The sequence below is a fragment of the Saimiri boliviensis genome, chromosome 12 (genome assembly GCF_048565385.1).
Source record: "Saimiri boliviensis isolate mSaiBol1 chromosome 12, mSaiBol1.pri, whole genome shotgun sequence".
In the NCBI taxonomy this organism is placed as follows: Eukaryota; Metazoa; Chordata; class Mammalia; order Primates; family Cebidae; genus Saimiri; species Saimiri boliviensis.
The window spans coordinates 7386137-7412599 of NC_133460.1; the positions used below are offsets into that span (position 1 = coordinate 7386137).

General features: G+C 51.7%; 2 protein-coding genes across 3 annotated transcripts in view; one reads left to right on the forward strand and one right to left on the reverse strand.

Moving 5' to 3' along the window:
• Positions 1-1979: 1979 nt before the first annotated feature.
• Positions 1980-3478, reverse strand: LOC141580530 (peptidyl-prolyl cis-trans isomerase A-like). Its single transcript, XM_074381655.1, has one exon. It carries the CDS (start codon positions 3459-3461, stop codon positions 3027-3029), a length of 435 nt encoding a protein of 144 aa, XP_074237756.1. The 5' UTR covers positions 3462-3478; the 3' UTR covers positions 1980-3026.
• A 1885-nt stretch (positions 3479-5363) lies between these two features.
• Positions 5364-26463, forward strand: part of CORO7 (coronin 7) — a 64719-nt gene continuing 43619 nt past the window's right edge. Inside the window, exons 1-6 of one of the 2 annotated variants that reach the window (XM_039478366.2) lie at positions 5364-5545; positions 8733-8829; positions 10315-10389; positions 15941-16011; positions 16524-16707; positions 21222-21298. In XM_039478366.2, the coding sequence (XP_039334300.2) occupies positions 5486-5545; positions 8733-8829; positions 10315-10389; positions 15941-16011; positions 16524-16707; positions 21222-21298 (564 nt within the window). In that variant the 5' untranslated portion in view covers positions 5364-5485. The remainder of the gene's footprint in view (positions 5546-8732; positions 8830-10314; positions 10390-15940; positions 16012-16523; positions 16708-21221; positions 21299-26463) is intronic. The other variant, XM_074381656.1, reaches the window with a different exon arrangement.

A 26463-nucleotide genomic window follows, 5' to 3' on the forward strand; every position in this document is an offset into this window, starting at 1 on the left:
GTAATCCCCACACTTTTGCAGGCCAAGGTGGGAGGATTGCTTGAGTCTCATTTGAGACCAGCCGGGGTAATAGAATTAGACCTCTTCTCAAAAAAAAGTTTTAAAAATTAAAAAATAAAAAATTAGCTGGGAGTGTTGGCTCACACCTGTAGTTCCAGGAGGCTGAAGTGGGAAGTTTGATCACCTGAGCCCAGGAGACAGAGGTTGCAGTAAGTCAAGATTGCAGCACTGCAGTACAATGAGGGCAATGGAGCGGGACCTTGCCTCCAAAAAAAAAAAAAAAAAAAAAAAAAAAAAAGAAAAGAAAAGAAATGCAAGAAACTTTTTTTTTTTTTTTTCTGAGACCGAGTCTCGCTCCATTGCCAGGCGCCAGGCTGGAGTGCAGTGGCCTGATCTCGACTCACTGCAACCTCCGCCTCCCAGGTTCAAGCAATTTTTCTGCCTCAGCCTCCCGAGTAGCTGGGACTACAGGTGCATGCCGCCGTGCCTAGCTAATTTTTGTATTTTTAGTAGAGACGGGATTTCACCATGTTGGCCAGGATGGTCTTGATCTCTTGACCTAGTGGTCCGCCTGCCTCAGCCTCCCAAAGTGCTGGGATTACAGGCGTGAGCCACCGCGCCTGGCCAAGAAACTCTTTTAAAGACAAAATGGCTGGGCATGGTGGCTCACACCTGTAATCCTAGCGTTTTGGGAGGCCAAGGCAGGAGGATTGTTTGAGCCCAAGAGTTGGAGACCAGCCTGGGCAACATAGTAAAACAACATCTCTACAAAAAAAAAAAAAAAAAAAAAACTGGGCCGGGTACAGTGGCTCATACCTGTAATCCCAGCACTTTGGAAGGCCGAGGTACACAGATCATTTTGGGAGTTCAAGACCAGTTTGGGCAACATGGTGAAACACCATTTCTTTTTTTTTTTTTTTTTTTTTTTTTGAGACGGAGTTTCGCTCTTGTTACCCAGGCTGGAGTGCAATGGCGCGATCTCGGCTCACCGCAACCTCCGCCTCCTGGGTTCAGGCAATTCTCCTGCCTCAGCCTCCTGAGTAGCTGGGATTACAGGCACGAGCCACCATGCCCAGCTAATTTTTTTTTGTATTTTTAGTAGAGACGGGGTTTCACCATGTTGACCAGGATGGTCTCGATCTCTCGACCTCGTGATCCACCCGCCTCGGCCTCCCAAAGTGCTGGGATTACAGGCTTGTGCCACCGCGCCCGGCCTGAAACACCATTTCTAGTAAAAATACATAAATTAGCCAGGCGAGGTGTCTCACACTTGTAATCCCGGCACTTTGGGAGCCTGAGGCAGGTGGATCACCGGAGGTCAGGAGTTCAAGACCACGCAGACTGATCAACATGGTGAAACCCCGTCTCTACTAAAAATACTAAAATTAGCCAGGCTTGGTGGCACATGTCTGTAATCCTAGCTACTTGGGAGACTGAGGCAGGAGAATCGTTTGAACACAGGAGGCAGAGGTTGTAGTGAGATTGGATGGTGCCATTGCACTCCAGACTGGGCAACAAGAATGAAACTCTTTTTTTTTTTTAATTTTTATTTTTTGTAAAGACGGGGTTTCATCATGTTGGTCAGGCTGGTCTTGAACTCCCGACCGCAGGTGATCCGCCCACCTTGGCCTCCAAAGTGCTTGGATTACAGGCATGAGCCACTATGCCCGGCTGAAACTCTGTCTTAAAAAAAGCAAACAGGCTGGGTGTGGTGGCTCACACCTGTAATCCCAGCACTTCAGGAGGCCGAGGCGGGTGGATCACAAGGTCAGGCATTTGAGACCAGCCTGGCCAATGTGGTCAAAGCCCGTCTCTACTAAAAATACAAAAAAATTTAGCTGGGCATGGTGGCACATGCCTGTAATCCCAGCTGCTTGGGAGGCCGAGATAGAAAAATTGCTTGAACCCAGGACGCGGAGGTTACAGTGAGCCGAGATCACATCACTGCACTCCGCCTAGACTCAAGAGTGTGACTCCATCTCAAAAAACAAACAAACAAAAACGGGATCCTGAGTTTTGGCTCATGCCTGTAATCCCAGTACTCTGGGACGCTGAGGCAGGTGAATCACAAGGTCAAGAGATCAAGACCATGCTGGTCAACATGGTTAAACCCCATCTCTACTAAAAATATAAAAATTAGCTGTGTGTGGTGGCACACACCTGTCCCAACTACTCGGGTGGCTGAGGCAGGAGAATCACTTTAACCCAGGAGGTACAGGTTGCAGGGAGCCAAGATCGCATCACTGCATTCCAACCTGGTGACAGAGTAGGACTTCGTTTCAAAAAAAGAAAAAAAATTAACCAGGCATGGTGGCCTGTGGCTGTAATCCCAGACACTCAGGAGGCTGAGGCAGAAGAATCACTTGAACCTGGAAGGTGGAGGTTGCAGTGAGCCAAGATTGTGTCACTGCACTCCAGCTTGGGCGACAGAGCAAGACTCCATCTCAAAAATAAATAAGTAAAAAATAATAAAAAATAATCACCGGAGTCCTGCCTGGATCACAGAGTGAGACTCCATCTCAAAAATAAATAAATAATAAAAAATAATCACCAGAGTCCAGAGAGTGACCATTCGTCTCGTGTTCTTAAATCCTTTCTGGCTGAAGAGAGTGATCCCTTTTCCTGTTTTCTTTTTTTTTCAACAATATGTTTATCCATGAAAGCCTAGAGAGTGATTCCTTGAGAGTTCAGAGTGAGCCAGCTGCCACGAACTTAAGCGGAATAAATTACTTGGTGAATTGCAAAGTTGAACTGGAGGGCCTCCGATCCACAAACCTGTGAAAACCAGGTTTGTGTCTTTTTTTTTTTTTTTTTTTTTGAAAATTGTTATTTCATCTTTATTTCTTAGTCATACACTTAACTCTGCAATCCAGCTAGGCATGGAAGGGAACAAGGAAAGCATGGAACCCAAGGGAACTGCAGCGAGAGCACAGATTTTAGGATACTGTGAGCAAATGGGGTGGAGGGCTGCTCTCCTGAGCTACAGAAGGAATGGTCTGGTGGTTAAGACACAAGTCAAACTTTAATTAAAGTTGTCCACAGTCGGCAATGGTGATCTTGCTGGTCTTGCCATTCCTGGACCCAAAGCGCTCCATGGCCTCCACAATATTCATGCCTTCTTTCACCTTGCCAAATACCACATGCTTGCCATCCAACCACTCGGTCATGACAGTGCAGATGAAAAACTGGGAACCGTTTGTGTTGGGTCCAGCATTTGCCATGGACAAGATTCCGGGACCTGTATGCTTTAGGATGAAGTTCTTATCATCAAATTTCTCCCCGTAGATGGACTTGCCACCAGTGTCATTATGGTGTGTGAAGTCACCACCCTGACACATAAACCCTGGAATAATTCTGTGAAAGCAGGAACCCTTATAACCAAATCCTTTCTCTCCAGTGCTCAGAGCACGAGTTTTCTGCTGTCTTTGGAGCCTTGTCTGCAAACAGCTTGAAGGAGACATGGCTCAAAGGCTCGCCGTGAACGGCAATGTCGAACACGGTGGGGTTGACGATGGCTGATACGACAAGGCTCCAGATGACATCTGCAAAGCCAGTTTGTTTCTTTACACTCTTAGTAATGCTGACAACTCAACTGTTTTTGTCTTAAGGGTACTGGAAGACACCTTTCTAACCTGAATGGCTGTCCTTCAAATGGCAGGTCAAATTCCAGCACAACAATGTCTGGTTAGCCTGCTGCATGGCATAGTGATTTTGATTTCACAAGTCCTGTTTTCAAGAATAATTAATAACAAGAATTTGGGAGTTCTTTGTAATGAGGCCCTCATTCTGGAAAACACAAAAATTGTTCATGCAACTGAAGAAAATCACAGCAGAAGGAAAAAGGGCCTAGTGAGGAAAAAGAGGGCAAAAAACCAGCAGAAAAGCCTGGAAAAGTCTCATGATGCATCTCAATTTTTTTCTTTTTTTTTTTTTTTGAGACGGAGTTTCGCTCTTGTTACCCACGCTGGAGTGCAATGGCACGATCTCAGCTTACTGCAACCTCCGCCTCATGGGTTCAAGCAATTCTCCTGCCTCAGCCTCCCGAGTAGCTGGGACTACAGGTGCATACCACCATGCCCAGTATATTTAGTAGAGACGGGGTTTCACCATGTTGGCGAGGACAGTACCGATCTCCTGACCTCGTGATCCACCTGCCTCGGCCTCCCAAAGTGCTGAGATTACAGGCATGAGCCACCGCGCCCGGCTGCGTCCCAATTTTTCACTGTGATACCAAGGAAAGAAGTTTCCAACCTGCTGTCACTTAATCTGCTGGGAAATCAGTGATTTCCACAAATCAATTTCTGGAGGAGAGGGATGAATGAGGCCGGCTTCAATGCCAACAGGTGTCTTAGATCTTCTTATCTGCCCCTGAAGTGACTATCGGTTAAAATGCACTTTGAAAACATTTTTTTTTTGGCACTTTGGGAGGCTGAAGCAGATGGATCACCTGAGGTCAGGAGTTTGAGAGCAGCCTGGCCAACATGTTGAAATCCCGTCTCTACTAAAAATACAAAAAAAATTCGCCGGGTGTGGTGGCTTGCGCATGTAATCCCAGCTACTCCTGAGGCTGAGGCAAGAGAATCACTGGAATGCATGAGGCAGAGGTTGCAGTGAGCTGAGATTGCACCACTGCCCTCCAGCCTGGCTGATAGAGGTGAACTCCATGTCAAATACATACATACATACATACAGACAAATTAAAAGTTATAATTATTTTTAGAGACAGAGTCTATTTCTGTCCCCCAGGCCTCAGTGCAGTGGCACGATCGCAGCTCACTGCAGCCTCTACCTCTTAGGCTGAAAGTATCCTCCTGCCTCAGCCTCCCAAAGTCTGGGGTTATAAACATGAGCCACCACTCCTGGCCGGATGCAGAGGCTTTTGAGTAGGCCCGGAGGACAGGGATTTGCTTTACATCTGGGCTCCAGTTCCCCCTCTGCCTCTTACCATTGGTGTGACCTGGGGACTAACGGTTTACACTCTCTTTGAGCCGGGCGTTTCCTGTCTCTCAAATGGAGCTTGTTAATTTCTCCCCTTTCTGCGGGAAGAGGTAAACAGTGCTGGAAGGCGTGCTAGGCACACCACAAAGACTCCACAGCAAATCCTGCACACGAAATCGCGATTGCTACAGCCTAGATCCCACGCGAGCAAGCACCGCAGGGGCCGTGGGCGGACAGCTGCGCCCCACGTGACCTCCCACCCGCGCCTGTCCCTCCCCTCAACATCAGAGCGTTGCCTCGCGGGGCTGCCGAGCCGCGATTGGCCGGGAGGCGGGGCCGGCGGTGCGCGCGAGAAAGAAGAGGCGGGGTCGGGGCGTGGCCTAGCGGGCCGGAGGCGGCTGCGATTGGCAGAGGGTGTGCCGGAGGTGTGGCCGCGGCGCCGGGCCCCGGGTGGGGCCGAGGCAGCGGGAGTCGCAGTTGTTCGGCGTGCACCTGAGAGTCGACGCCCCGGGTCCTCGAAGCCTCGTCCGCCGCCGTCGCCGTCGCCATGAACCGCTTCAAGGTGTCCAAGTTCCGGCACACGGAGGCTCGGCCGCCCCGCCGTGAAGTAAGTCCAGCCCGCGGACAGTGCGCTGTCGCCTAGGGCCCTGGCTGGCTGCCCTTCCCCCTGCCGGCACTCCGCAAGGGGACCCGCCAGGGCCTCCTGGAACCCCTGAGCCCTCCAACCCCGTGGAACCTCCTTCAGGCCCGGGACCCGGCGTCTGGGCCGTTTCGTTGCCGCCAGTGGGCAGAGTCCGGCTCTCCGGTGACTCGCTCTGGCGCTCGGTTACCCCGGCGGTCTGCCCGCCTCGCCCACCTCTCCTTGGGACCCCCGAGGCGGCGCAGCCCTCCTGGTCGGCGCCCAGATCTGCAAGGCCGCCTGCCTTCCCAGCTTCCGGTTGGCCTCGCCGGGAGCAGCGGCTCGGGGCGCTGCCGGCGCCTGTCTCCTCCTCCCTGCCACCCCGGGTCGCCCCTGCCCCGGGCTGGACTGTGAGGAAACGCCCTTCTCTTCCCGGGCCCCGGCGAGCCCGAGGGTATCAGCGGCTGGGGGAGCGCCACGGCAGCACGCGCCCCTCCCTCGGGTTTCCGCCGGCGCTTCCTCCTGTCGCTGCTGGCGCAGCCTCTTCCCTTATCTCGGTGATGCTGCCGCGGCTGAGTAGGGCCTGGGGAAGCCTGAGCAGGTGGAGCCCCACAGAATTGCTGAGCCAGTTGCCAGGAGACACTTCGGACCCCCGGAAGGGCAGGAGGACTGATGAGAGGTGTGCTTTAGAGACGATGTCAGCTCTGCTCTGCCCTGCCGCTTTCGGTGTTATTTGGAAGGACTGGGAGTGTCCTCCGATAATTGGGCCTAGGAATTGACCTCAAGTGACCCCATTAGGGAACCAGAGCAAGTCAGGGCAGTCTGGGTAGAGACTCCGTTTTTGTCATCTGGATAATATTGCCTCTGCTCCTACTTTATGCTTTACTGAGCTGCTGGAGACATCTCGGGGAACACAATGGCATTTTCCTTCCCCTGTGGCACTTGTAGCCTCATGAGAGAGATAGCAAGCAGAGCATTGCAGGTTTTCGTAAGGACATTAAAGAGCACGCCTGAGGGGCTGGAATGGAGAATGGAGGGAAGGGGGCTAATCTCAGTAGGGTGGTCAGGAAAGGCTGCCTGGAGTAGGTGGCATTTCAGCTGAGGACAGAAGGGTGAGAATTGCGAAAGAGCCTGTGGAGGAATGGAAAGTGAGTCACAGTGAATGGAGCAGAGTGGCTGGAACAGCATGGACAAATTAGTCCAGAGTAGTCCTGCAGAATCCCAGGGCCACCGGAAGAAGTTGGGTTTTACTCTGAATGCAGTGGAGAGCCATTGAAAAGTTAGGGGGAGGGACTGGACACCGTGGCTTATGATAATCCTAGTACTTGGGAGGCTGGGGTGGGTGGATTGCTTTGAGCTCAGAAGTTCAAGACCAGCCTGGGAAACATGGCAAAACCCCTCTGTACAACAAGTTAAAAAAAAAAAAAAATAGGCATGGTGGCTCATTCCTGTGGTACCAGCTGCTTCGGAGGCTGAGGTTGGAGGATTACTTGAGCCCAGGAAGAAGAGGTCAAAGTGAGCCGAGATCCTGCCAGTACATACCATTCTCAGCAACAGAGTGAGACTCTGTATAAAAAAAGAAAAAAAAAAGTTAGGAGGAAGTACCTATGTTTGCATCAAGACAGTCAGTGACTCAAGTACCGCTTGGAGGAGTCTGGAGAATACTTGATGGGCCCTGGTTCCTGCTCCTGGGTGGGCCTCAGTCCAGCAACATAAGCAAATAGGTATGGCACCCCAGACTGTAGGGAGAACTTAAAACAGTTTATGTTGGGAGGTGGGAGTACAGGTGATCTGTTCTTTTCAGAGATATTTCCAGTCATTGTGTTTATACAGTAAACACGAATCAGGAGGGAGAAATAATAGGGTGGAACTGACACTCTAACCATAGCAGGTTAACGTTGATCTAGAAACTTCAGGTGGTGGAGGTGGTTTCCAGGGTGCTACGGATGGGTGGATTGGGAAACGTAGGTGTTCTGTCATTGAGGGCAGGAAAGAATGCTGAGTGGTGCTTTGATGACAACAGAAAATATGTGTACCTTGCAGATCTTAGTTTCAGAAAAGCACTCCTTTGCCTCCCCTTGAGTGGGGGTGTGTGCCTTTCACTCACTTAGGAGACTTTTTGGAGAGGTGTATCCTGATGAGGCCAGGCCTTGACTGTTCCCCTCTCTGAGCTTAGGTGATTTTTCTCTTGGTACTTGGAGGAGGCCTGGCCACATTTTGCGTTTTCCTTTTTTTGTTTGTTTTTGAGACTGAGTCTCACTTGGTTGCCCAGGCTGGAGTGCAGTTGCATCATCTCGGCTCACTGCAACTTCCGCCTCCCTGGTTCAAATGATTGCCTCAACCTCCCCAGTAGCTGGGCTTATAGGTGCCCACCACCATGCCTGGCTAATTTTTGTGTTTTAGTAGAGATGGGGTTTTGCCGTGCTGGCCAGGCTGGTCTCAAACTCCTGACCTCTGGGTGATGTGCCCGCCTTGGCCTCCCAAAGTGCTGGGATTACATGTGTGAGCCACTGCGTCAGGCCCACATTTTGTGTTTTCTTCCTTTCTTTCCTTTTTTTTTTTTTTTTTTTTTTTTTTGTGATGGAATCTTGTTCTGTTGCCCAGGCTGGAGTGCAGTAGCACGATCTCGGCTCACTGCAATCTCTGCCTCCCGGGTTCAAGCGATTCTCCTGCCTCAGCCTCCCGAGTAGCTGGGATTACAAGTGTGCACCACCACTTGTAGTTAGCCTGGCTAACTTTTGTATTTTTAGTAGAGACAGGGTTTCACCATATTGGTCAGACTGGTCTTGAACTTCTGACCTCGTGATCCGCCCACCTTGGCCTCTCAAAGTGCTGGGATTACAGGCATAAGCCACCGTGTCCAGTGTACATTTTGCTTTTTCTAAGGGACTTTGTGAGTGGGGACAGAGTTTGATCTGAAGGAATATATCACGGCTGAGTATGGTGGCTGAGAAGGCAGAGGTTGCAGTGATCTGAGATCACACCACTACAGTCCAGCCTGGGTGACAGAGCGAGACTCTGTCCCAAAAAGAAAACAAGTAAATAAAGGAATGCATCTCAATTTGGTGCAGCTTTGAGCTAGAATTCCCTGGATTATACCCCACCTCTTGCTTTAGGCATGTGAGGAGGTGGAACCCTGGATCTCACCACTTACTTCTTCACTCTTGATTTTCAGGCCTGGATCAGCAACATTCGAGCAGGAACTGCCCCTTCATGCAGGAACCACATTAAATCAAGCTGTAGCTTGATCGCCTTCAACTCCGACTGTCCAGGTGGGGGGTGGCCATGAGTGTGGCAATTTGCTCACCTATTTGGTCATCGTCACCGTAGATGGGGTGGGGAGCAGGGGCAGGCTTAGTGTGGTTGGAGACTTGGAACAGAACAGCCTTTGGGGGCTCAGGTGAACCCCATGTCAGGCCTTAGAACCCCACAAACTGGTAAACATGCAGTAATCTGCTTTCGATTAGGGCATATGTGTGTAGAAACCACATGTAAGAACGTGGCCAGGAGGGCTGGGAGGGGACTGACACTTGTATTTCCAGCTGTCCCTTGTGCTCCCTGCTCCTCATCTGTGGGCCCTGGATGGCTAGGAACACAGGCTTTGAAAAGCCCACTTGTTGGTTGGCACTGTCTTGATTGCCACTGGTAACTCAGACCTCAAGCTGGCTTAAGCAAAAAAATGGATAACGTTGGCCGGGCGCGGTGGCTCAAGCCTGTAATCCCAGCACTTTGGGAGGCCGAGGCGGGTGGATCACGAGGTCGAGAGATCGAGACCATCCTGGTCAACGTGGTGAAACCCCGTCTCTACTAAAAATACAAAAAATTAGCTGGGTATGGTGGTGCGTGCCTGTAATCCCAGCTGCTCAGGAGGCTGAGGCAGGAGAATTGCTTGAACCTAGGAGGTGGAGGTTGCAGTGAGCCGAGATCGTGCCATTGCACTCCAGCCTGGGTAACAAGAGCGACACTCTGTCTCAAAAAAAAAAAAAAAAAAAAAAATGGATAACGTTTCAGCCTAACTAAGAGGTCAGGGGTTTCAGGCAGATTGGTACCCAAAGGGTCACATGTACTGTCGGCCCTGACCTCTCTGGATCTCTCACATCTGCCACCTTAAGTGTTGTCTTCTTTCTCAGGTGAAGATGGGAAAAGTGGCAAATGGTAGCCATAAGCCCCATACAAAAGCCCCAAACTCCCTTTTGTACAACTCGTGTGAAAAAGAGAGGACCTTGTGTGAAAAAAGACCTTGCCTACTCAAGCCTGTAATCCCAGCACTTTGGGAGGCCGAGGCGGGTGGATCACGAGATCGAGAGATCCAGACCATCCTGGTCAACATGGTGAAACCCCGTCTCTACTAAAAATACAAAAAATTAGCTGGGCATGGTGGCGCGTGCCTGTAATCCCAGCTACTCAGGAGGCTGAGGCAGGAGAATTGCCTGAACCCAGGAGGCGGAGGTTGCGGTGAGCCGAGATCGCGCCATTGCACTCCAGCCTGGGCAACAAGAGCGAAACTCCGTCTCAAAAAAAAAAAAGACCTTGCCTAACGTCTTCTGTATCCATCCGAGGAATGGATGGTTCATGCATGGGTCCAGAACCTACCTGTGGGGCATCACTGTGTGCAGAGGATGTGATCTTGTGATTGATGGAGGCTCTGGGAAGGTCCGAGGCTGAGCTGCTGGGTCTCATCTCCTCTGGGAGCCCTAGGCAGGAAGGTTGGTGATTCTCTGGGGCCTGAAGTCAGAGCCCCTCTGTTTGTTTAACAGGTGTACTGGGCATTGTGCCTCTGCAAGGCCAAGGAGAGGACAAGCGATGCGTGGCCCACCTGGGCTGCCATTCAGGTGAGTGGGTGCCTGTCTAGTGGGTGAAGCCTGGTACTTGTACCTCCCTTCCCAGGGCCAGAAATTCATCCTCACCTGGTCCCACCACCCCATGGCTTTCCGGGTCCCTCCTGTCTCCCTGTCTGTGCATTCTCTGAGAGACGGTGGGGCTCAGAAGGCTTCATCCTGGTGTAGAATTCTGTCCTGGGCAGAGAGGAGGGAAGCTGTGTGCTCCACTTGTGAGCTGGCTGGAGCGGAGTGTGCAGTGGCCACTCCTGGGGTCCAGGCTGATGCTGGCTCCCTGTCCCTACCAAGGACTCCTTACTGGATGGCTCTGAGCCCTGTATCTCCTGGAGCCCCCAGTCTACGAGGCATCCTCCCCAGCCCAGCCGCCCAGGAGGCGGCTGTGCTGGGCTGCAGGGATGGAGATGGGCCCTCACAAAGGGATCTTTTGTCTGCTGCAGCTGCTTCTGGGGGCACCCAGCAGCCTGCCTGGCAGCCTGCCTGCCTTGAGGGAACAGTTTGCTCTCCTCAGTTGGAGGCAGAGCGGCCCAGCTGGCATCGCCTCTCCCTGTCCCGCCACGGTGGCCACGGGCCCAGTCTTTCTGGCCTGCATTCCCATCTGCTGGTTGGGAGGCCTTCGGGTAAGGGAGGGCGATTGATGCCTGGTCCTCAGGCTGGGTGTACAGGGCGGTGGAGGGGTTCTGATGATGATAATGATGGTAGTTACTAACATCAGTAAAGATTTATGGAGAGTGCTCTCTGTACTAAGTACTTCAGTTCAGTTTTCTCATCTAAACTTTTTAAAAAAACTTTTTTTTTTTTTTTTTTTTTTTTTGAGACAGAGTTTCATTCTTGTTACCCAGGCTGGAGTGCAATGTCTCGATCTTGGCTCACTGCAACCTCCGCCTCCTGGGTTCAGGGAATTCTCCTGCCTCAGTCTCCTGAGTAGCTGGGATTACAGGCACTCATCACCACGCCCAGCTAATTTTTTGTATTTTTAGTAGAGATGGGGTTTCACCATGTTGACCAGGATGGTCTCGATCTCTTGACCTTGTGATCCACCCGCCTCGGCCTCCTGTAGTGCTGGGATTACAGGCTTGAGCCACCGCGCCTGGCCCTTTAAAAAAACTTCTAAAAAGTATGTATGTAGAGACGAGGTCTTGCTTTGTTGTCCCGGCTGGCCTTAAATTCCTGGGCCCAAGCAATCCTCCCAAGTCAGCCTTCCAAAGTGCTGGCATTACAGGTATGAGCCACCATGCCCAATCAATATTACTTGTTTTTTGTTTGTTTTTGTTTTTGTGACAGGGTCTTGCTTTGTCACTCAGGCTGGAATGCAGTGGCATGATCATGGCTCACTGCAGCCTCGGCCTCTTGGGCTCAAGCAATCCTCTCACCTCAGCCTCCCAAGTTGTCAGGACCACAGGTGTATGCCACCACCCCTTCAGCTAATTTTTTTTTTTTTTTTTTTTTTTTTTTTTTGAGACGGAGTTTCGCTCTTGTTACCCAGGCTGGAGTGCAATGGCGCGATCTTGGCTCACCGCAACCTCCGCCTCCTGGGTTCAGGCAATTCTCCTGCCTCGGCCTCCTGAGTAGCTGGGATTACAGGCACGTGCCACCATGCCCAGCTAATTTTTTTGTATTTTTAGTAGAGACGGGGTTTCACCATGTTGACCAGGATGGTCTCGATCCCTTGACCTCATGATCCACCCACCTCAGCCTCCCAAATTGCTGGGATTACAGGCTTGAGCCACCGCGCCCAGCCCCCTTCAGCTAATTTTAAAAAAATTTTTCTTTTTTTTTTTTTTTTTTTGAGACGGAGTTTCGCTCTTGTTACCCAGGCTGGAGTGCAATGGCGTGATCTCGGCTCACCGCAACCTCCGCCTCCTGGGTTCAGGCAATGCTCCTGCCTCAACCTCCTGAGTAGCTGGGATTACAGGCACGCACCACCATGCCCAGCTAATTTTTTGTATTTTTAGTAGAGACGGGGTTTCACCATGTTGACCAGGTTGGTTTCGATCTCTCGACCTCGTGATCCACCCGCCTCGGCCTCCCAAAGTGCTAGGATTACAGGCTTGAGCCACCGCGCCTGGCTTTTTTTTTTTTTTTTTTTTTGAGACGGAGTTTCACTCTCGTTACCCAGGCTGGAGTGCAATGGCGCGATCTCGGCTCACCACAACCTCCGCCTCCTGGGTTCAGGCAATTCTCCTGCCTCAGCCTCCTAAGTAGCTGGGATTACAGGCACGCGCCACCACGCCCAGCTAGTTTTTTGTATTTTTAGTAGAGATGGGGTTTCACTATGTTGACCAGGATGGTCTTGACCTCTCGACCTCGTGATCCACCCGCCTCGGCCTCCCAAAGTGCTGGGATTACAGGCTTGAGCTACCGTGCCCGGCCTAAAAATTTTTTCTAAAATAGGGTCTTGCTATGTTGCCCTGCCTGGCCTTGAACTCCTGGCCTTGAGCTATCCTCAGGCCTTGGCCTCCCAAAGTGTTGAGGCTGGTTGGATTACCTGTTTTAAATGAAGAGCCTGATAATTCTTATTAAAATTACCAAGTCATGATGCGCACTGCCATCCAATTTTAGAACATTTCCATCATTCCCAAAAGATCCCTTGTGCTCCTTTGCAGTTAATCTGTTTCCACCTCAGTTACCACAGCCTCAGGCAACATCTGATCTGCTTCCTGCCTCTGTGGCAGAGGTCTGCAAACCACTGTCACGGTCAGATCCAGCTGGCTGCCTGTTTTTGTAAATAGTTTTATTAGAACACTGCCACACCCATTCATTGATGTGTAGTCTGTGGCTGCTTTCTTGCAACAACTGCAGAGTTGAGTTGTGACCGAGACTGTTGAGCCCTGAAATCCTGGAGTATTTACTACCTTACCCTTTGCAGGAGATATTTACTGACCTCCGCTCTATCGAGTGGCCTCTCCTGCGCATCTCATGTAAATGGAATCACGCAATACATGGTCTTTTGAATCTGGCATCTTTCACGTAGCATGTTTTAGAGATCCATCTGTGTTGCAGCTTGTTTAACAAGTCTGTGTTTTCATCTAATCTCAAATCTCTTTGAAGTAGATTTTAAAACAATAACTCATTTTATAGCTAAGAAAACTGAGACTCCCGCAAGGTAAGGAACTTACTGATTGTTCTGGCAGGGCCAGAATCAGAACCCAGGTCTGTAGGAGCCCATATTTGGGTTTGATTAAAGCCTCTCTAGTAGCTAGGACTGTAGGCAGACACCACCATGCCGGGCTGCTTTTTTTTACTTTTTGTGGAGATGAGGTCTTGCTGTGTTGCCCAGGCTGGTCTTGAACTCCTAGCTTCAGGTGATTCTCCTGTCTTGGCTTCCCAAAGTGCTGGGATTATAGGCATGAGCCAGTGTACCTGGCTTCATGTTTGATTTTTTGAAGCTTTTTACCCATGAGGGAGCCATCCCAAGTTGATGGTGTTTGCAAGGTGGTGAGCCCCCTGCTACTAGGGCTTTCCAGATAGAAACTGGACTAGTCTCCTGTGGGCAAGTCTGTAGCCTTATTGTGCCTGCAACTGATCAGAGCCTCGCCTGCAAGAGCAACCCTGCCAGGAAGCTTCTCATAGAAAACTGAGCTCCAGCTTCCTTGGAACCTGCCCTAGAGGTACCAGGTGCCTTCCTGCCTCATAGGTGCCAGTGTGGGGAGAAATGAGCAGGCGAGGCTCTGGCTGCTGCCCTGCCTTCAGGGGCCCCTTCAGCCTCTCGGCTCAGGGCCACTGTTGCCCTTCAGCCCAGTGGCCATGGGGGCAGAGGGTGAGCAACTTCTGGACACGTTTCTGGTGTCCAGGCTGTGGGGTGGCAGCTGGGGGCCTGCTCCAGTGAGGAAAGGTAGCATCATGTCAGGCTGAACAGCACAGGTTCTGAAGCCAGCCTTGTCTCTTAGCTATGTAATTGGGGCAGTTACCCTCTCTGGGTTTTGGTGTCCTCATCCTCCGGTGGGGGATGCTGCCACAATGCCACCTGCTACACCCTTGTGAGGATTTGGTGAGGTCTATGCTTGTCAAGTCCTGGGCACCTGTGGTGCCAGCACACACTGGGCACTTAGATTACCTGATTATATCATTATATCTCATTCCTGCCTGAGATGCCAGCCCACCTGTGCCAGCTGCTACACCTGCCTAGGGACCTACTTTGCCCTGCTGGGCCCAGCAAGGACACCCCAGAGTGAGGGCAGCAGGGGTTCTGTAGCTTTAGGCCCAGGACTGTTGTGGTCCTGCCAGCCAGTAGGCAGGCCAAGGCTATCCAAAGGTGTTCCTGTCCATGTCTGTCCCGTCTTTTTCCTTCTGCTCTGGCTAGGAGGAAGACAGCTAGCAGGGGCTGGTCACTGTGCTCCCAGCTCTGGTGACCATCCTGTTCACACCCTCAACCCTTGCCATCCTTCATACCTAGTCTCTACCTCCCCAACCACCCACTGCATTTTCCTCTGGGGTCTGGCTCACTCTGTGCACCCCACCTACCCCTCCCTACCTCTGGAGCTGAGCCATTCAAGTTCTTATTTATTATTTATTTATTATTATTATTATTATTTTTCTGAAATGGAATCTCACTCTGTAGCCCAGGCTAGAGTGCAGTGGTGCGATCTTGGCTCACTGCAACCTCTGCCTCCTGGGTCCCGGTTCAAGCAGTTCTCCTACCTCAGCCTCCCAAGTAGCTGGGATTACAGGCACAAGCCACGATGCCCCAGCTAATTTTTGTATCTTTATACTAGAGGTGGGGTTTCACCATGTTGGCCGGTCTGTTCTTGAACTCCTGACCTCATGATCAGCCCGTCTCAGCCCCACAAAGTGCTGGGATTACAGGCATTAGCCATCGTGCCTGGCCGTTTATTTTTTGAGACAAGGTCTGGCTCTGTCACCCAGGCTAGAGTGCGGTAGTATGATCTCCCCTCACTGCAACTTCTGCCTCCTGAGTTCAAACAGTTTTCCTGCTTCAGCCTCCTAAGTAGCAGGTACCCACCACCACACCCAGCTAATTTTTATATTTTTTTTAAGCGATGGGGTTTCACCATGATGCCCAAGCTGATCTTGAACTTTTGAGCCCAAGTGATCCGCCTGCCTTGGCTTCCCAAAGTGTTGGGATTACAGGCGTGAGCCATCACACTCAGGTTCTTTGGTTGCAAAGTACTAAAGTCAATTCCAGCTTGCTTAACCGAGAAGCAATTTATTAGGTGACTCCTGGGGACCTTCCACGACTGAAGGAACAGCGGGCTATGCTGCCCTAGGAGGGGTCAGGCTAGGTGGCTGCATTTCTGCAGGTGCCTCATGACCCAAGGGCTTCCTGCCCATTTTCTGCCAACCTCCTGATGCCAGAGCCCTTGGGTCACCCTGGGTCAGCAGAGCCTCAGGGACATGTGTCACAGGAGGGGCCTCTGGCGTTTGCCCCCATGGTGTATGGAGGGGCCTTGTAGAGTTGCAGCCCACTTCTGTGTGAGCACAAGGTGTCACCTCAGAAGCCCGGGGCTTTGCTTCCTGGCCTTGAGGGGGAATCACACTGGGTTGGAAGCAGGACGTTCTGGTGGGCTCAGCCATTCCTCTCCCACAGACCTGGTCACCGATTTGGACTTCTCGCCCTTTGATGACTTCCTCCTGGCCACGGGCTCTGCCGACAGGACGGTGAGTGGAGCCAGTTGGAAGAGCTACTCCAGGTCCCAGCCTGTGGTCCAGGGCCTTCTGAGTCCCACCCCCACCCCCACAGGACTCGGCTCCCTCCCAGTCCTGCGCCTCCCTGCTCCCACCCAGCTCCCAGGCTGGTCTGAGTTGCTGGCCTCACACTGTCTCCAAAGGGCTTGCCTGAAGCCCTACCTCTGACCTGACCTAGAGCCTGAGGACAGCAGACAGGGAGGCTGCGGGAGACAGCAGCGCCCCTGCCTGAACTCTCTCATCTTTCTGCAGCCTCAGACCTTGCCTTAGGTGCTGAGATTCCCTCTCTCCTTTCTGGGTTGTGGGGTATGCAGCCTCTGGCTCAAGCAAGCTGAGGCAGTTGGGCACTCCCGTCACTGACAGGCCAAAGGTGTGGTCTCCTGGAGTAGCCTGGTTCCAACACGGGACCTTGCTGGGGTCACGGCAGCCGACTCGAGGCAGCGAGGCCCCCAGCCCTGGGCTCACGGACTCGGTCTTTCCTGCAGGTAAAACTTTGGCGACTGCCAGGGCCCAGCCAGGCCATGCCCTCAGCCCCTGGGGTGGTGCTGGGCCCCGAGGAGCTCCCAGTGGAGGTGCTGCAGTTCCACCCCACCTCGGACGGTGTTCTGGTGAGCGCATCAGGAACCACTGTGAAGGTCTGGGACGTGGCCAAGCAGCAGCCCCTGACAGGTACAGGCCACCCTTCCCAGGGCAGCCCCACTCTGGACAGCACTTTGTTTCTTTGTTGGCATGTTTAGTAACATAAATTTAAAATCAAGTGTCAAAGTTTCACACTTCAATAGTATAAAAGTCTTCAGATTCTCCAGGGCTATAATAAATACTCCATCTCTTTCCACTCTCCATAGCCATCACTTTCATCCTCATAGCTGTTGTTTTTTTCCCATTAAAAAAAAATAACTTATTCAACAGGCACTGTGGCTCACACCTGTAATACTAGCACTTTGGGAGGCCCGGATGGGAGGATATTGTGAGCTCAAGATTTTGAAACAGACTGGGCAACATAGTGAGACCCAATCTCTATAAAAAAATTAAAAAATTAGCCAGGTGTGATGGCATGTGCCTATAGTCCCAGCTACTCTGGAGGCCGAGGTGAGAGGATTACTTGAACCCAGGAGGTGAAAGCTGCAGTGAGCTTTGATCACACCACTGCCCTCTGGCCTGGGTGACACAGCAAGATGCTCTCTCAAAAAATAATAATAATAGCCAGGTTCAGTGGCTCACGCCTGTAATCCCAGCACTTTGGGAGGCCAAAGTGGGCGGATCACTTGAGGTCAGGATTTCAAGACCAGCCTGGCCAACAGTGACAAAACCCCATCTTGGCTAAAAATACAAAATTAGCCAGGCATGGTGGTGTGCGCCTGTAGTCCCAGCTACTTGGGAGGCTGAGATAGGAGAATCACTTAAACCTGGGATGTGGAGGTTGCAGTGAGTTCAGAGTGCTCCACTGCACTCCAGCCTGGGTGACAGAGTGAGACTCTGTCTCAAAAACAAACAAAAAATAACTTTCGGCTGGATGCAGTGGCTCATGCCTGTAATCCTAGCACTTTGAAAGACCAGGGTGGGTGGATCACCTGAGATCAGAAGTTCGAGACCAGCCTGGCCCACATGGTGAAACCCCATCTCTACTAAATGTGCAAAAAATTAGCCGGATGTGGTGGCAGGTTCCTATAATCCCAACTACTTGGAAGACTGAAGCAGGAGAATCACTTGAACCTGGGAAGCGGGGGTTTCAATGAGCCCAGATTGTGCAACAATCTCTGCACTCCAGCCTGGGCAACAACAGCAAAATTCCATCTCAAAATAATAATATAATAATAATAATAATAATAACTTTTTTAACACAAAAATCAATTTTCTATATTCTAGTTATGAACAATTAAAATTGAAATAACATAAAAAATATCAAATACTTAAGGAAAAACTTGACAAAAGATGTTAAACACATGTACACTAAAAACTACAAATTTTTGACAAGTTAATTACATAAAAATTCATGGAATAGCTGAGCGTGGTGGCTCAAGCCTGTAATCCCAGCACTTTGGGAGGCCGAGGCGGGTGGATCACGAGGTCAAGAGATCGAGACCATCCTGGTCAACATGGTGAAACCCCGTCTCTACTAAAAATACGAAACATTAGCTGGGCATGGTGGCGCATGCCTATAATCCCAGCTACTCAGGAGGCTGAGGCAGGAGAATTGCCTGAACCCAGGAGGCGGAGGTTGCGGAGAGCCGAGATCGTGCCATTGCACTCCAGCCTGGGTAAGAAGAGCGAAACTCCGTCTCAAAAAACAAAAAAACAAAAACAAAAACAAAACAAAAAAAAGTTCATGGAATAGACTACATTCACTGTCTCAGTTATGTCTACTAGCTGACATGTTAAGATGACAAATTTCTACATAGTAACGTGAAAAGATACAACACATAATCCTATCAAAAGCTCACCAGTCTTTTTTGTTAATACAGGTTTTTCCAAATGTTTCATATTTATGATGTATTGAAAGATACTGATCCCTGAATTAAGAGAACAAACCTAAGGAGGAAAATATGGAACTAAGTTAATATGGATTCTGAGCGAAGTAAAGAATAATAGCTGGCTGCAGTAGAGGGTACTCTGTCCAGTGGGAACAGGAGGACAGATGAATAACAACTTTCTTACACTTTTATTTTGATTTTTTTGACATGGAGTCTTGCTATGTTGCCTACACTAGCTGGCCTTGAACTCCTGAGCTCAAACAATACTCCTGCCTCAGCCTTCAAAGTGCTAATACTACAGACGTGACCCACACTGCTATTATTATTACTATTATTTTTGAGACAGGTTTCACTGTGTTAGCCAGAATGGTCTTGATCTCCTGACCTTGTGATCCACCTGCCTTGGCCTCCCAAAGTGTTGGGATAACAAGCGTGAGCCACTGCACCCAGCCTTTTTTTTATTTTTTGGGGTGGAGTCTCGTACTGTTGCCCAGTCTGGAGTGCAATGGCATGATCTTGGTTCACTGCAACCTCTGACTCCCGGGTTCGGGCAATTCTCCTTCAGCCTCCCGAATAGCTGGGATTACAGGTACCCACTACCACGCAGGGCTAAGTTTTTGTATTTTTGATAGTGACGAGGTTTCACTATGTTGGCCAGGCTGGTCTCGAACTCCTGACCTCATGATCCAGCCACCTCAGTTTCCCAAAGTGCTGGGATTACAGGCGCGCTTTTATAATCCCAGCCACTGTGCCTGGACTATTATTTTTTAAATTATTATTATACTATTATTAGACAGAGTCTCATTCTGTCACCCAGGCTGGGGTGCAGTGGCATGATCTCAGCTCACTGCAACCTCTGCCTCCTAGATTCAAATCATTCTCATGCCTCAGCCTCCAGAGTAACTGGGACTACAGGCGCATGCCGCCATGCCAAGCTAGTTTTTTTTTTGGGGGGTGGGTATTTTAGTCGAAACGAGGTTTTACCATGTTGGCTAGGCTGATCTCGAATTCCTGAGCTCAGGCAATCCACCTACCTTGGCCTCTCAAAGTGCTGGGATTACAGGCGTGAGCCACTGCACCCAAGCTTCTTGTTTTTTCCCCGCAGAAATGAGATCTGACTATGCTACCCAGGCTGATCTCAAATTCCTGGCCTCAAGCAGTCCACCTGCCTTGGCCTCCCAAAGTGCTGGGATTACAGGCTTGAGCCACCATGCCTAGCCCCCACACTGTTATTTCTTGAAATTGTTTTTTGTTTTGAAAACAAACTGTTGGCTGGGTGTGGTGGCTCATGCCTATAATCCCAGCACTTTGGGAGGCTGAGACAGGTGGATCATGAGGTCAAAAGATCGAGACCAGCCTGGCCAACATCGTGAAACCTGTCTCTACTAATCCCAGCACCTTGGGAGGCTGAGGTGGGCGGATCACCTTAGATCAGGAGTTTGAGACCAGCCTGGCCAACATGGCGAAACGCTGTCTCTACTAAAAATACAAAAATTAGTCAGGCATGGTGGCAGGCACCTGTAATCCCAGCTACTCAGGAGGCTGAGGCTGGAGAATGGCTTGAACCCGAGAGGGGGAGTTTGCAGTGAGCCTAGATCGAGCCACTGCACTCCAGCCTGGGTGACAGAGTGAGACTGTGTCTCAAAAAAAAAAAAATTGATTGTCTCATAGTCCTGGAGTCCAGAAGTCTGAGGTCAAGGTGCTGGCAGGGTTGGCTCCCCTGGAGGCTGGGAGGAAGTGTCTATTCATGCCTGTCCCAGCCTCTGTAGCCTCAGCGTTCCTTGGCTTGTTCACGGCCGCCTTCTCCCTGAGTCTTCATATCGTCTTCCCTCTGTACACATCTGTCTCTTTGTTCAAATTTCCCTTTTTCATAAGGATACCAGGCATGTTGAATTAAGGCCCATTTTACTGACTTCAACTTAACTAGATCATCTGCGAAGATTCTATTGTCAGAGAAGGTCACCTTCATTAAGTAGTGGGGCTTAGGTCAGGAGCGGTGGCTTACGCCTGTAATCCCAGCACTTTGGGAGACTGAGGTGGGCAGATCACTTGGGGTTAGAAGTTCGAGACCAGCCTGGACAACATGGTGAAATCTGTCTTTACTAAAAATACAAAAATTAGCTGGGCATGGTGGCAGGCACCTATAATCCCAGCTACTTGGGAGGCTGAGGCAGGAGAATTGCTGGAACCCTGGGAGGCAGAGATTGTAGTGAGCTGAGATCACGCCAGTACACTCCAGCCTGGGTAACAGTGAGACTCCAAAAAGCAGTGCGGGTTAGGATTTCACCATCTTTTTAGAGGAGTACAATTCAACCTGGAACAGGAGGAGTTGCAGAGGATGTAGACGTATTTTAAGATCTCACACTAGTGAGGGAGAGTACAGATGGCAGGAGCAGAGGCTTAGAGTGAGAATGACCCTGTGGAGTGGGGCCTGTGTTGGAAGTGAGCCTGGGAGGGATGAGAGAGACAGCTGGGGAGCAGGGAGCCTCAGAAGGTAGTTGAGTGATGTATAGCTGCACAGAGGTGGGGTGAAGGAAGCAGCCGTGGTGCAGGGAAGCCTGTGTGGGAGGAGCTGCTGCCCCTGCCCCCTTGGTTGATAGGGACCCTTGTAGCTGCTGCCTTTGCTGTGGGAGTTGCCCCAGCAGGGCCCACCCCACCCACTTCCCTGGTGCCCTCACTGCCTGGGGCCTAACCTTTGCTGCTTCTTTGCAGAGCTGGCAGCCCATGGGGACCTGGTGCAGAGCGCCATCTGGAGCCGGGACGGAGCCCTCGTGGGTACGGCGTGCAAGGTGAGCAGGCAGGCAGGGAGCCCCTATGGGGCTCTGTGCAGGTCTCCTGGCCTGGGACCCCTGGGCTGGGCCTTCCAGGCTTGCTGTTTAGGGGACAGCAGAGCACTGAGGTCAGGATGGGCATCTGTGTGCCCCGCTCATCAGCTGCCCCTGACACCCCCACTCACCTGCATCTGGAAGACCCCACCCCTCCTGGGTCCCTGTCGGAGCCCATCCTGGTCCCTAGTTTGCACCGTAACGTCCCCACTCTAGCTTCCCCTGGCCACCTGTCTGTTGTATCTGAACCACCAGCCTTTCCATGAGACTCTAGTTAAGTGGTGTCTGCACACAGGTGCTGGGCCTGGCCCTAGCTGCTAGGGAGGCAACTTCCATCAAAGACAGTTACAGACGAGAGGACCCGTTACCCGGGCCCTGCAAGAGGGACGTGGTGCTTTGAGCTGGTTGGACAGGCCAGGGACATGTGGCCGGTGGTGAGACACCTTTGGGAGGAGGAAGCCAAATGTTTGAAAAGGGTTGAGTGAGAGGTTTGGCGGTCCTGAGGTAGGAGGAGAGGCCTGTCACTGGGACTGGGATGCACTGTGGCAGGGAGGGGGTGCTCAATAGAGGGGCACCTGGTGTGAATGTTCCGAGCAGAGCTGCTCCGGGCTGGCTGCAGCCTTGTTGAGCTGCCAGTGGTACCTAGATGTATCAGTGGAGTCTGGGCCCAGCATGGCTCTGAGCAGAGTCAGGGCTGCAGGTGAAAAGGTCGAGATTGTTTGATTTGCTGACCATGTAGTGCTGCCCCAGGAGGGGATGAGAAGAGTCTCCTGAGGGAAGGAGGTGGGAGGAGGAAAGCCAGGACCTGGCTGGGGCCCGAGACCAGGGTCAGAGGGTTTCCCTAGGGAGGTGGCCCTGGGCACCATGAAGGGTCTCTGAAGACTTGCTGGGGTCACCGGAGACAAGGGTACCCATCAGGGCCCTTCTGGAGGTGTGCTGGGCCTGAAGACACGTGAAGACAGGCTGAGAGATGTGGGAATGGAGCCAGACAGGAGCTGGCAGGGCGGGGAGGTGGACCAGACCTGAGTGTCCCACCCCAGGTTTCTGCATACTTGGACGGACCCTAGTCCAGCTTTCTCTTCTGTACTCTCCTTTTGTGGAAGCTGCCTCTCCCAGTCTTGATCCGTTTTTCTTTTGCGGTATTCATTGAGCGGAGGACACTGGCCTGAGCTCTGGGCATCAATAAGGCCTCTGGGGTAGCCTCTGCTGGAGGAGATCTGGTATGTGTGCTCCAGCCTAACCCTGCCGGGGATGGCTTCCCAGGCAGAGTGAGCTTGAGGCCGGTCCTTGAGGGATGAGCCCTGGCTGAGAAGGAGGGGACAGGCATGCCAGGCAGAGCAGATGGCCTGGGCAGTCTCAGCAGGACTCAGGGATGGCTGCCTTGGGATGGTGGCAAACTCTCTCTACCCTTCTGTCACTGGTGTGGTGGTCCAGGCCCCCCTCCTGGGAGTCCAAGCCCCATTTACCATCACAGTTGTACAGGGAAGGACAGTGAGCAGCCCTGTGGGTCACCAGCTTGGCCACTTCTCCTTGTTTGCTGGTGTCTTGCCAGGAAGAGTCAGGAGTCAGCACAGAGGAGCTCATGCTGCTTCACCAATAGACAAGTTTCCCCCACTAGACCCAGAGCTTAAAGTTGCAAAGATGAGAAGCACACATTTCCCAAGTGGGTCGTGGGAGTGATGCTTAGTAGAACGACTCCCTCTACTTCTCCTGGTTCCTGGACCTAGGAATTCCACCTGTGGGGATGCAGCATCGCCTCCAAGCTCCATCTGTCAGCACAGGCTAGGGCCAATGGGTGCCTCAGCCCCGGGTCTGCTGCCCTCTTCTTTTGCTGTAAAAGGGGTACCTCCTGGTGGGGGCATCCTATACCAGAAACCCTGGCAGTATGGAGCCGGGAGTCGGGGGCAGCCTATGGCTATAGGGCAGCTGGTGATGCCCATGGGTGTGCAGAGGGCAAGGGCTTGTCCTGAGCTGTGGCTGGCGCTGATGGATGGGCTCACCCCACAGCAGGAGGGAGCCTGACCCCCTCTTTGCAGTGGCTGGGCACATGATTCTCGGTTTATGCACTGGAGCTGCTCATGCCATGGGCTGCCTGATGGTGATGGGGATGCGGGCCTGGTTATGGGGCTTCCCACCAGAATGCACGCCCACCCCCACTCCATCTCGCTTCTGGCAGGGAAACCTCCCTGCTTCTGGTTTCCACTCCTGTCCCGCCGCTGTGTGAATGGAGCAGGTCTGCCTCCCAGGACCACTGAAGGCAGATCCTGCTCCCTCCCAGCTCTTCCCACTGGGTAAAGGTGTCTCCAGGACTGGGAGAGAAGGGGCAGGCGGCCACTAGGGGGCGCGCCCTCCTCACGGGTGACCCAGCCTGGCCTGCTGTGCTCGTGCTCCCTGCTTGGTCAAGCCTGGTAAGCCGAGGAGGACGTGGTCTCTGCAGCCCAGTTCCTCCCCGCTGCGCCAGAGTGGCCTCAGTGTGCACTCTGAACCCTGGTTTGGACCCCGTGTTAAGATCCTGCACCTGGTGGTCCAGCTGCTCACATGGAGTATGCATTGTGTGTTCTACCCTTAGGCCCAGTCCCCAACCCTGCCCAGGGGCGGTGCTGCCTCATCCTCACCATTCACGGGGCCTGGCGGGTGGCCAGGCTCATGCCTGTAATCCCAGCACTTTTGGAGGCCAACGTGGGAGGATCATTTCAGCCCAGGAGTTCAAGGCCAGCCCCATCTCTGCAAATAAAAAATAAAAGAAAGAAAAAAATAGCCAGGCATGGTGGCACGGGTCTGTGGTCCCAGATACTCGAAGATTGAGGCAGGAGGATTGCTTAAGCCCAGGGGTTCGAGGCTGCAGTGAGCTCAGTTTGGACCATTGGGCTCTAGCCTGGGCAACGGAGCAAGTCCCTATCTCAAAAAAAAAAAAAAAAAGGGAAAAAGAAAAAAGCCCAGCATGGTGGCTCACCCCTGTAATCCCAGCACTTTGGGAGGCCGAGGCAGGCAGATCACGAGGTGAGGAGATAGATACCATCCTGGTTTATACGGTGAAACCCAGTCTCTACTAAAAATAAAATACAAAATATTAGCCGGGCGTGGTGGCGGGCGCCTGTAATCTTAGCTACTCCAGAGGCTGAGACAGGACAACGGCTTGAAGCCGGGAGGCAGAGGTTGTGGGGAGCCAAGATTGAGCCACTGCACTCCAGCCTGGGTGACAGAGTGAGACTCTTGTCTCATAAAAAACAAAAAACAAAAATGGGGACTTGGGGGCCTGCCCACGTCATAGCTGGTCGGTGGTGGTGTTGGCGTCTGGACACAGGCCTCCAGTCTCTGCAGCTCTGTGGGGCAGGAGCAGCCCTGGCTGCCAGTTATCATGTTCTGCCCTTCATCTCCTGAGACCCTCTGTCTCTTTTTTTTTTTGAGACAGTTTCGCTCTTTTTGCCCAGGCTGGAGTGCAATGGTGCGTTCTCAGCTCACTGCAACCTCCGCCTCCTAGGTTCAAGCGATTCTCCTGCCTTAGCCTTCTGAGTAGCTGGGATTATGGGCATGTGCCACCATGTCAAGCTAATTTTGTATTTTTAGTAGAGACGAGATTTCTCCCTGTTGGTCATGCTGGTCTTGAACTCCTGACCTCATGATCCATCTGCCTCGGCCTCCCTAAGTGCTGGGATTGCAGGCATGAACCACGGCACCTGGCAAGCCTCCGTCTCTTGCTGTCCCTCATGTCCTGCCTGTCTCTTGCTGTCCCGTCTCTCTGTCCTTGATTTCTAGTTGCTCTCTCTGGCCTGCTCTGTCATTGTCCTCTGTTCCTGTCCCTCTCTGTCCTGTCTCATCCCTCGCTGTCCTCTCTGGTCTCTGTCTTCTCTCTCTTCCTTCTCTCTGTCCCTCTTCCTCTCACTGTCTTCATCCATCTGATCTGTGTCTCTCAACGGCCCTCTGAACCCAAGGCTGCGGAGTAGCGTGATGTTAACAGCCAGTCCCTGGACTATGCCTGTTACCTGCCTGGCATGTAGCAGGTGCTTGATAAACTGCAGCTGGCAGGGCTTTGCCAGAAGTGGCATAAAACTGGGCCTGCGCAGAGGGAGACCAGGGAGACCTGGCTTTTGAGGCCCTCTCCAGTCAGGCTCCTGCCTCTGCTAGCCATGTATGTGCCCACAGCCCCCTTGTTTCCCACCATCTGCCTTCTTATCTGGCCTGTCCTCCCCCAACGCCGCATAACAGCAAGCTCCTTTCTCCACCTCTTTGCTCATGCTATTCTACTTTCTTCGAATGCCTTTCTCTTCCCAGCACAAGCTCTGTTTGTCCTTGGCCAACCAGGTCTAAGTTCTTCCCTGTGGTTTCCCATGACAACCTTCAGGCCCCTGAGTCCAGGACTTAGCCTCAAGCTTGGTAGTAGCGGGGAGGCTACCCATCTCCCAGGGAGGGGCTGCACACACAGCAGGAATTCACTTGATTTTTCCCTTCATTTTGTTTTGTGTCATTTTAATTGATAGACTATTTTCTAGTCTTTAAGTTCACAGAAAAAGTGAGCAAGTAGTAGGATTTTCTGTATCTTTACCCCAGTGTCTATGATAAACATCTTGTATGAGTGTAGTACATTGTTACAATTGATGAACCAGTCATGATACATTATTATTATTATTTGTGTTGCTGGAGTGCAGTGGCACCATCTCAGCCCACTGCAATCTCCGCCTCCCGGGTTCAAATGATTCTCTTGCCTCAGCCTCCCGTGTAGTTGGGACTAATGGTGTGCACCACAACACCCGGCTAATTTTTGTGTTTTAGTAGAGGTGGGGTTTCACCATGTTGACCAGGCTGATCTCAAACTCCTGACCTCAAGTGATCCAACCACCTCGGCCTCCTGAAGTGCTGGGATTATAGGCATGAGCGACCATACCTGGCCTGATACATTATTATTAACTAAAGTGTACAGTTTGCATGAGGGCTTAGTCTATGTTGTACATTTTATGGGTTGTAACAAATGCATGATGTAATGTAATCACAATACAGAATAGTTTAACTGCTCTAAAAATCTCCTGGGTTCCACCTATCATCCCTTCCTCCCTCCTCCCCATTCACTGTCAACAGCTGATCTTTTCGTTGTCTATATACTGGACTTTTCCAGAAAGTCATACAGTTAGAAT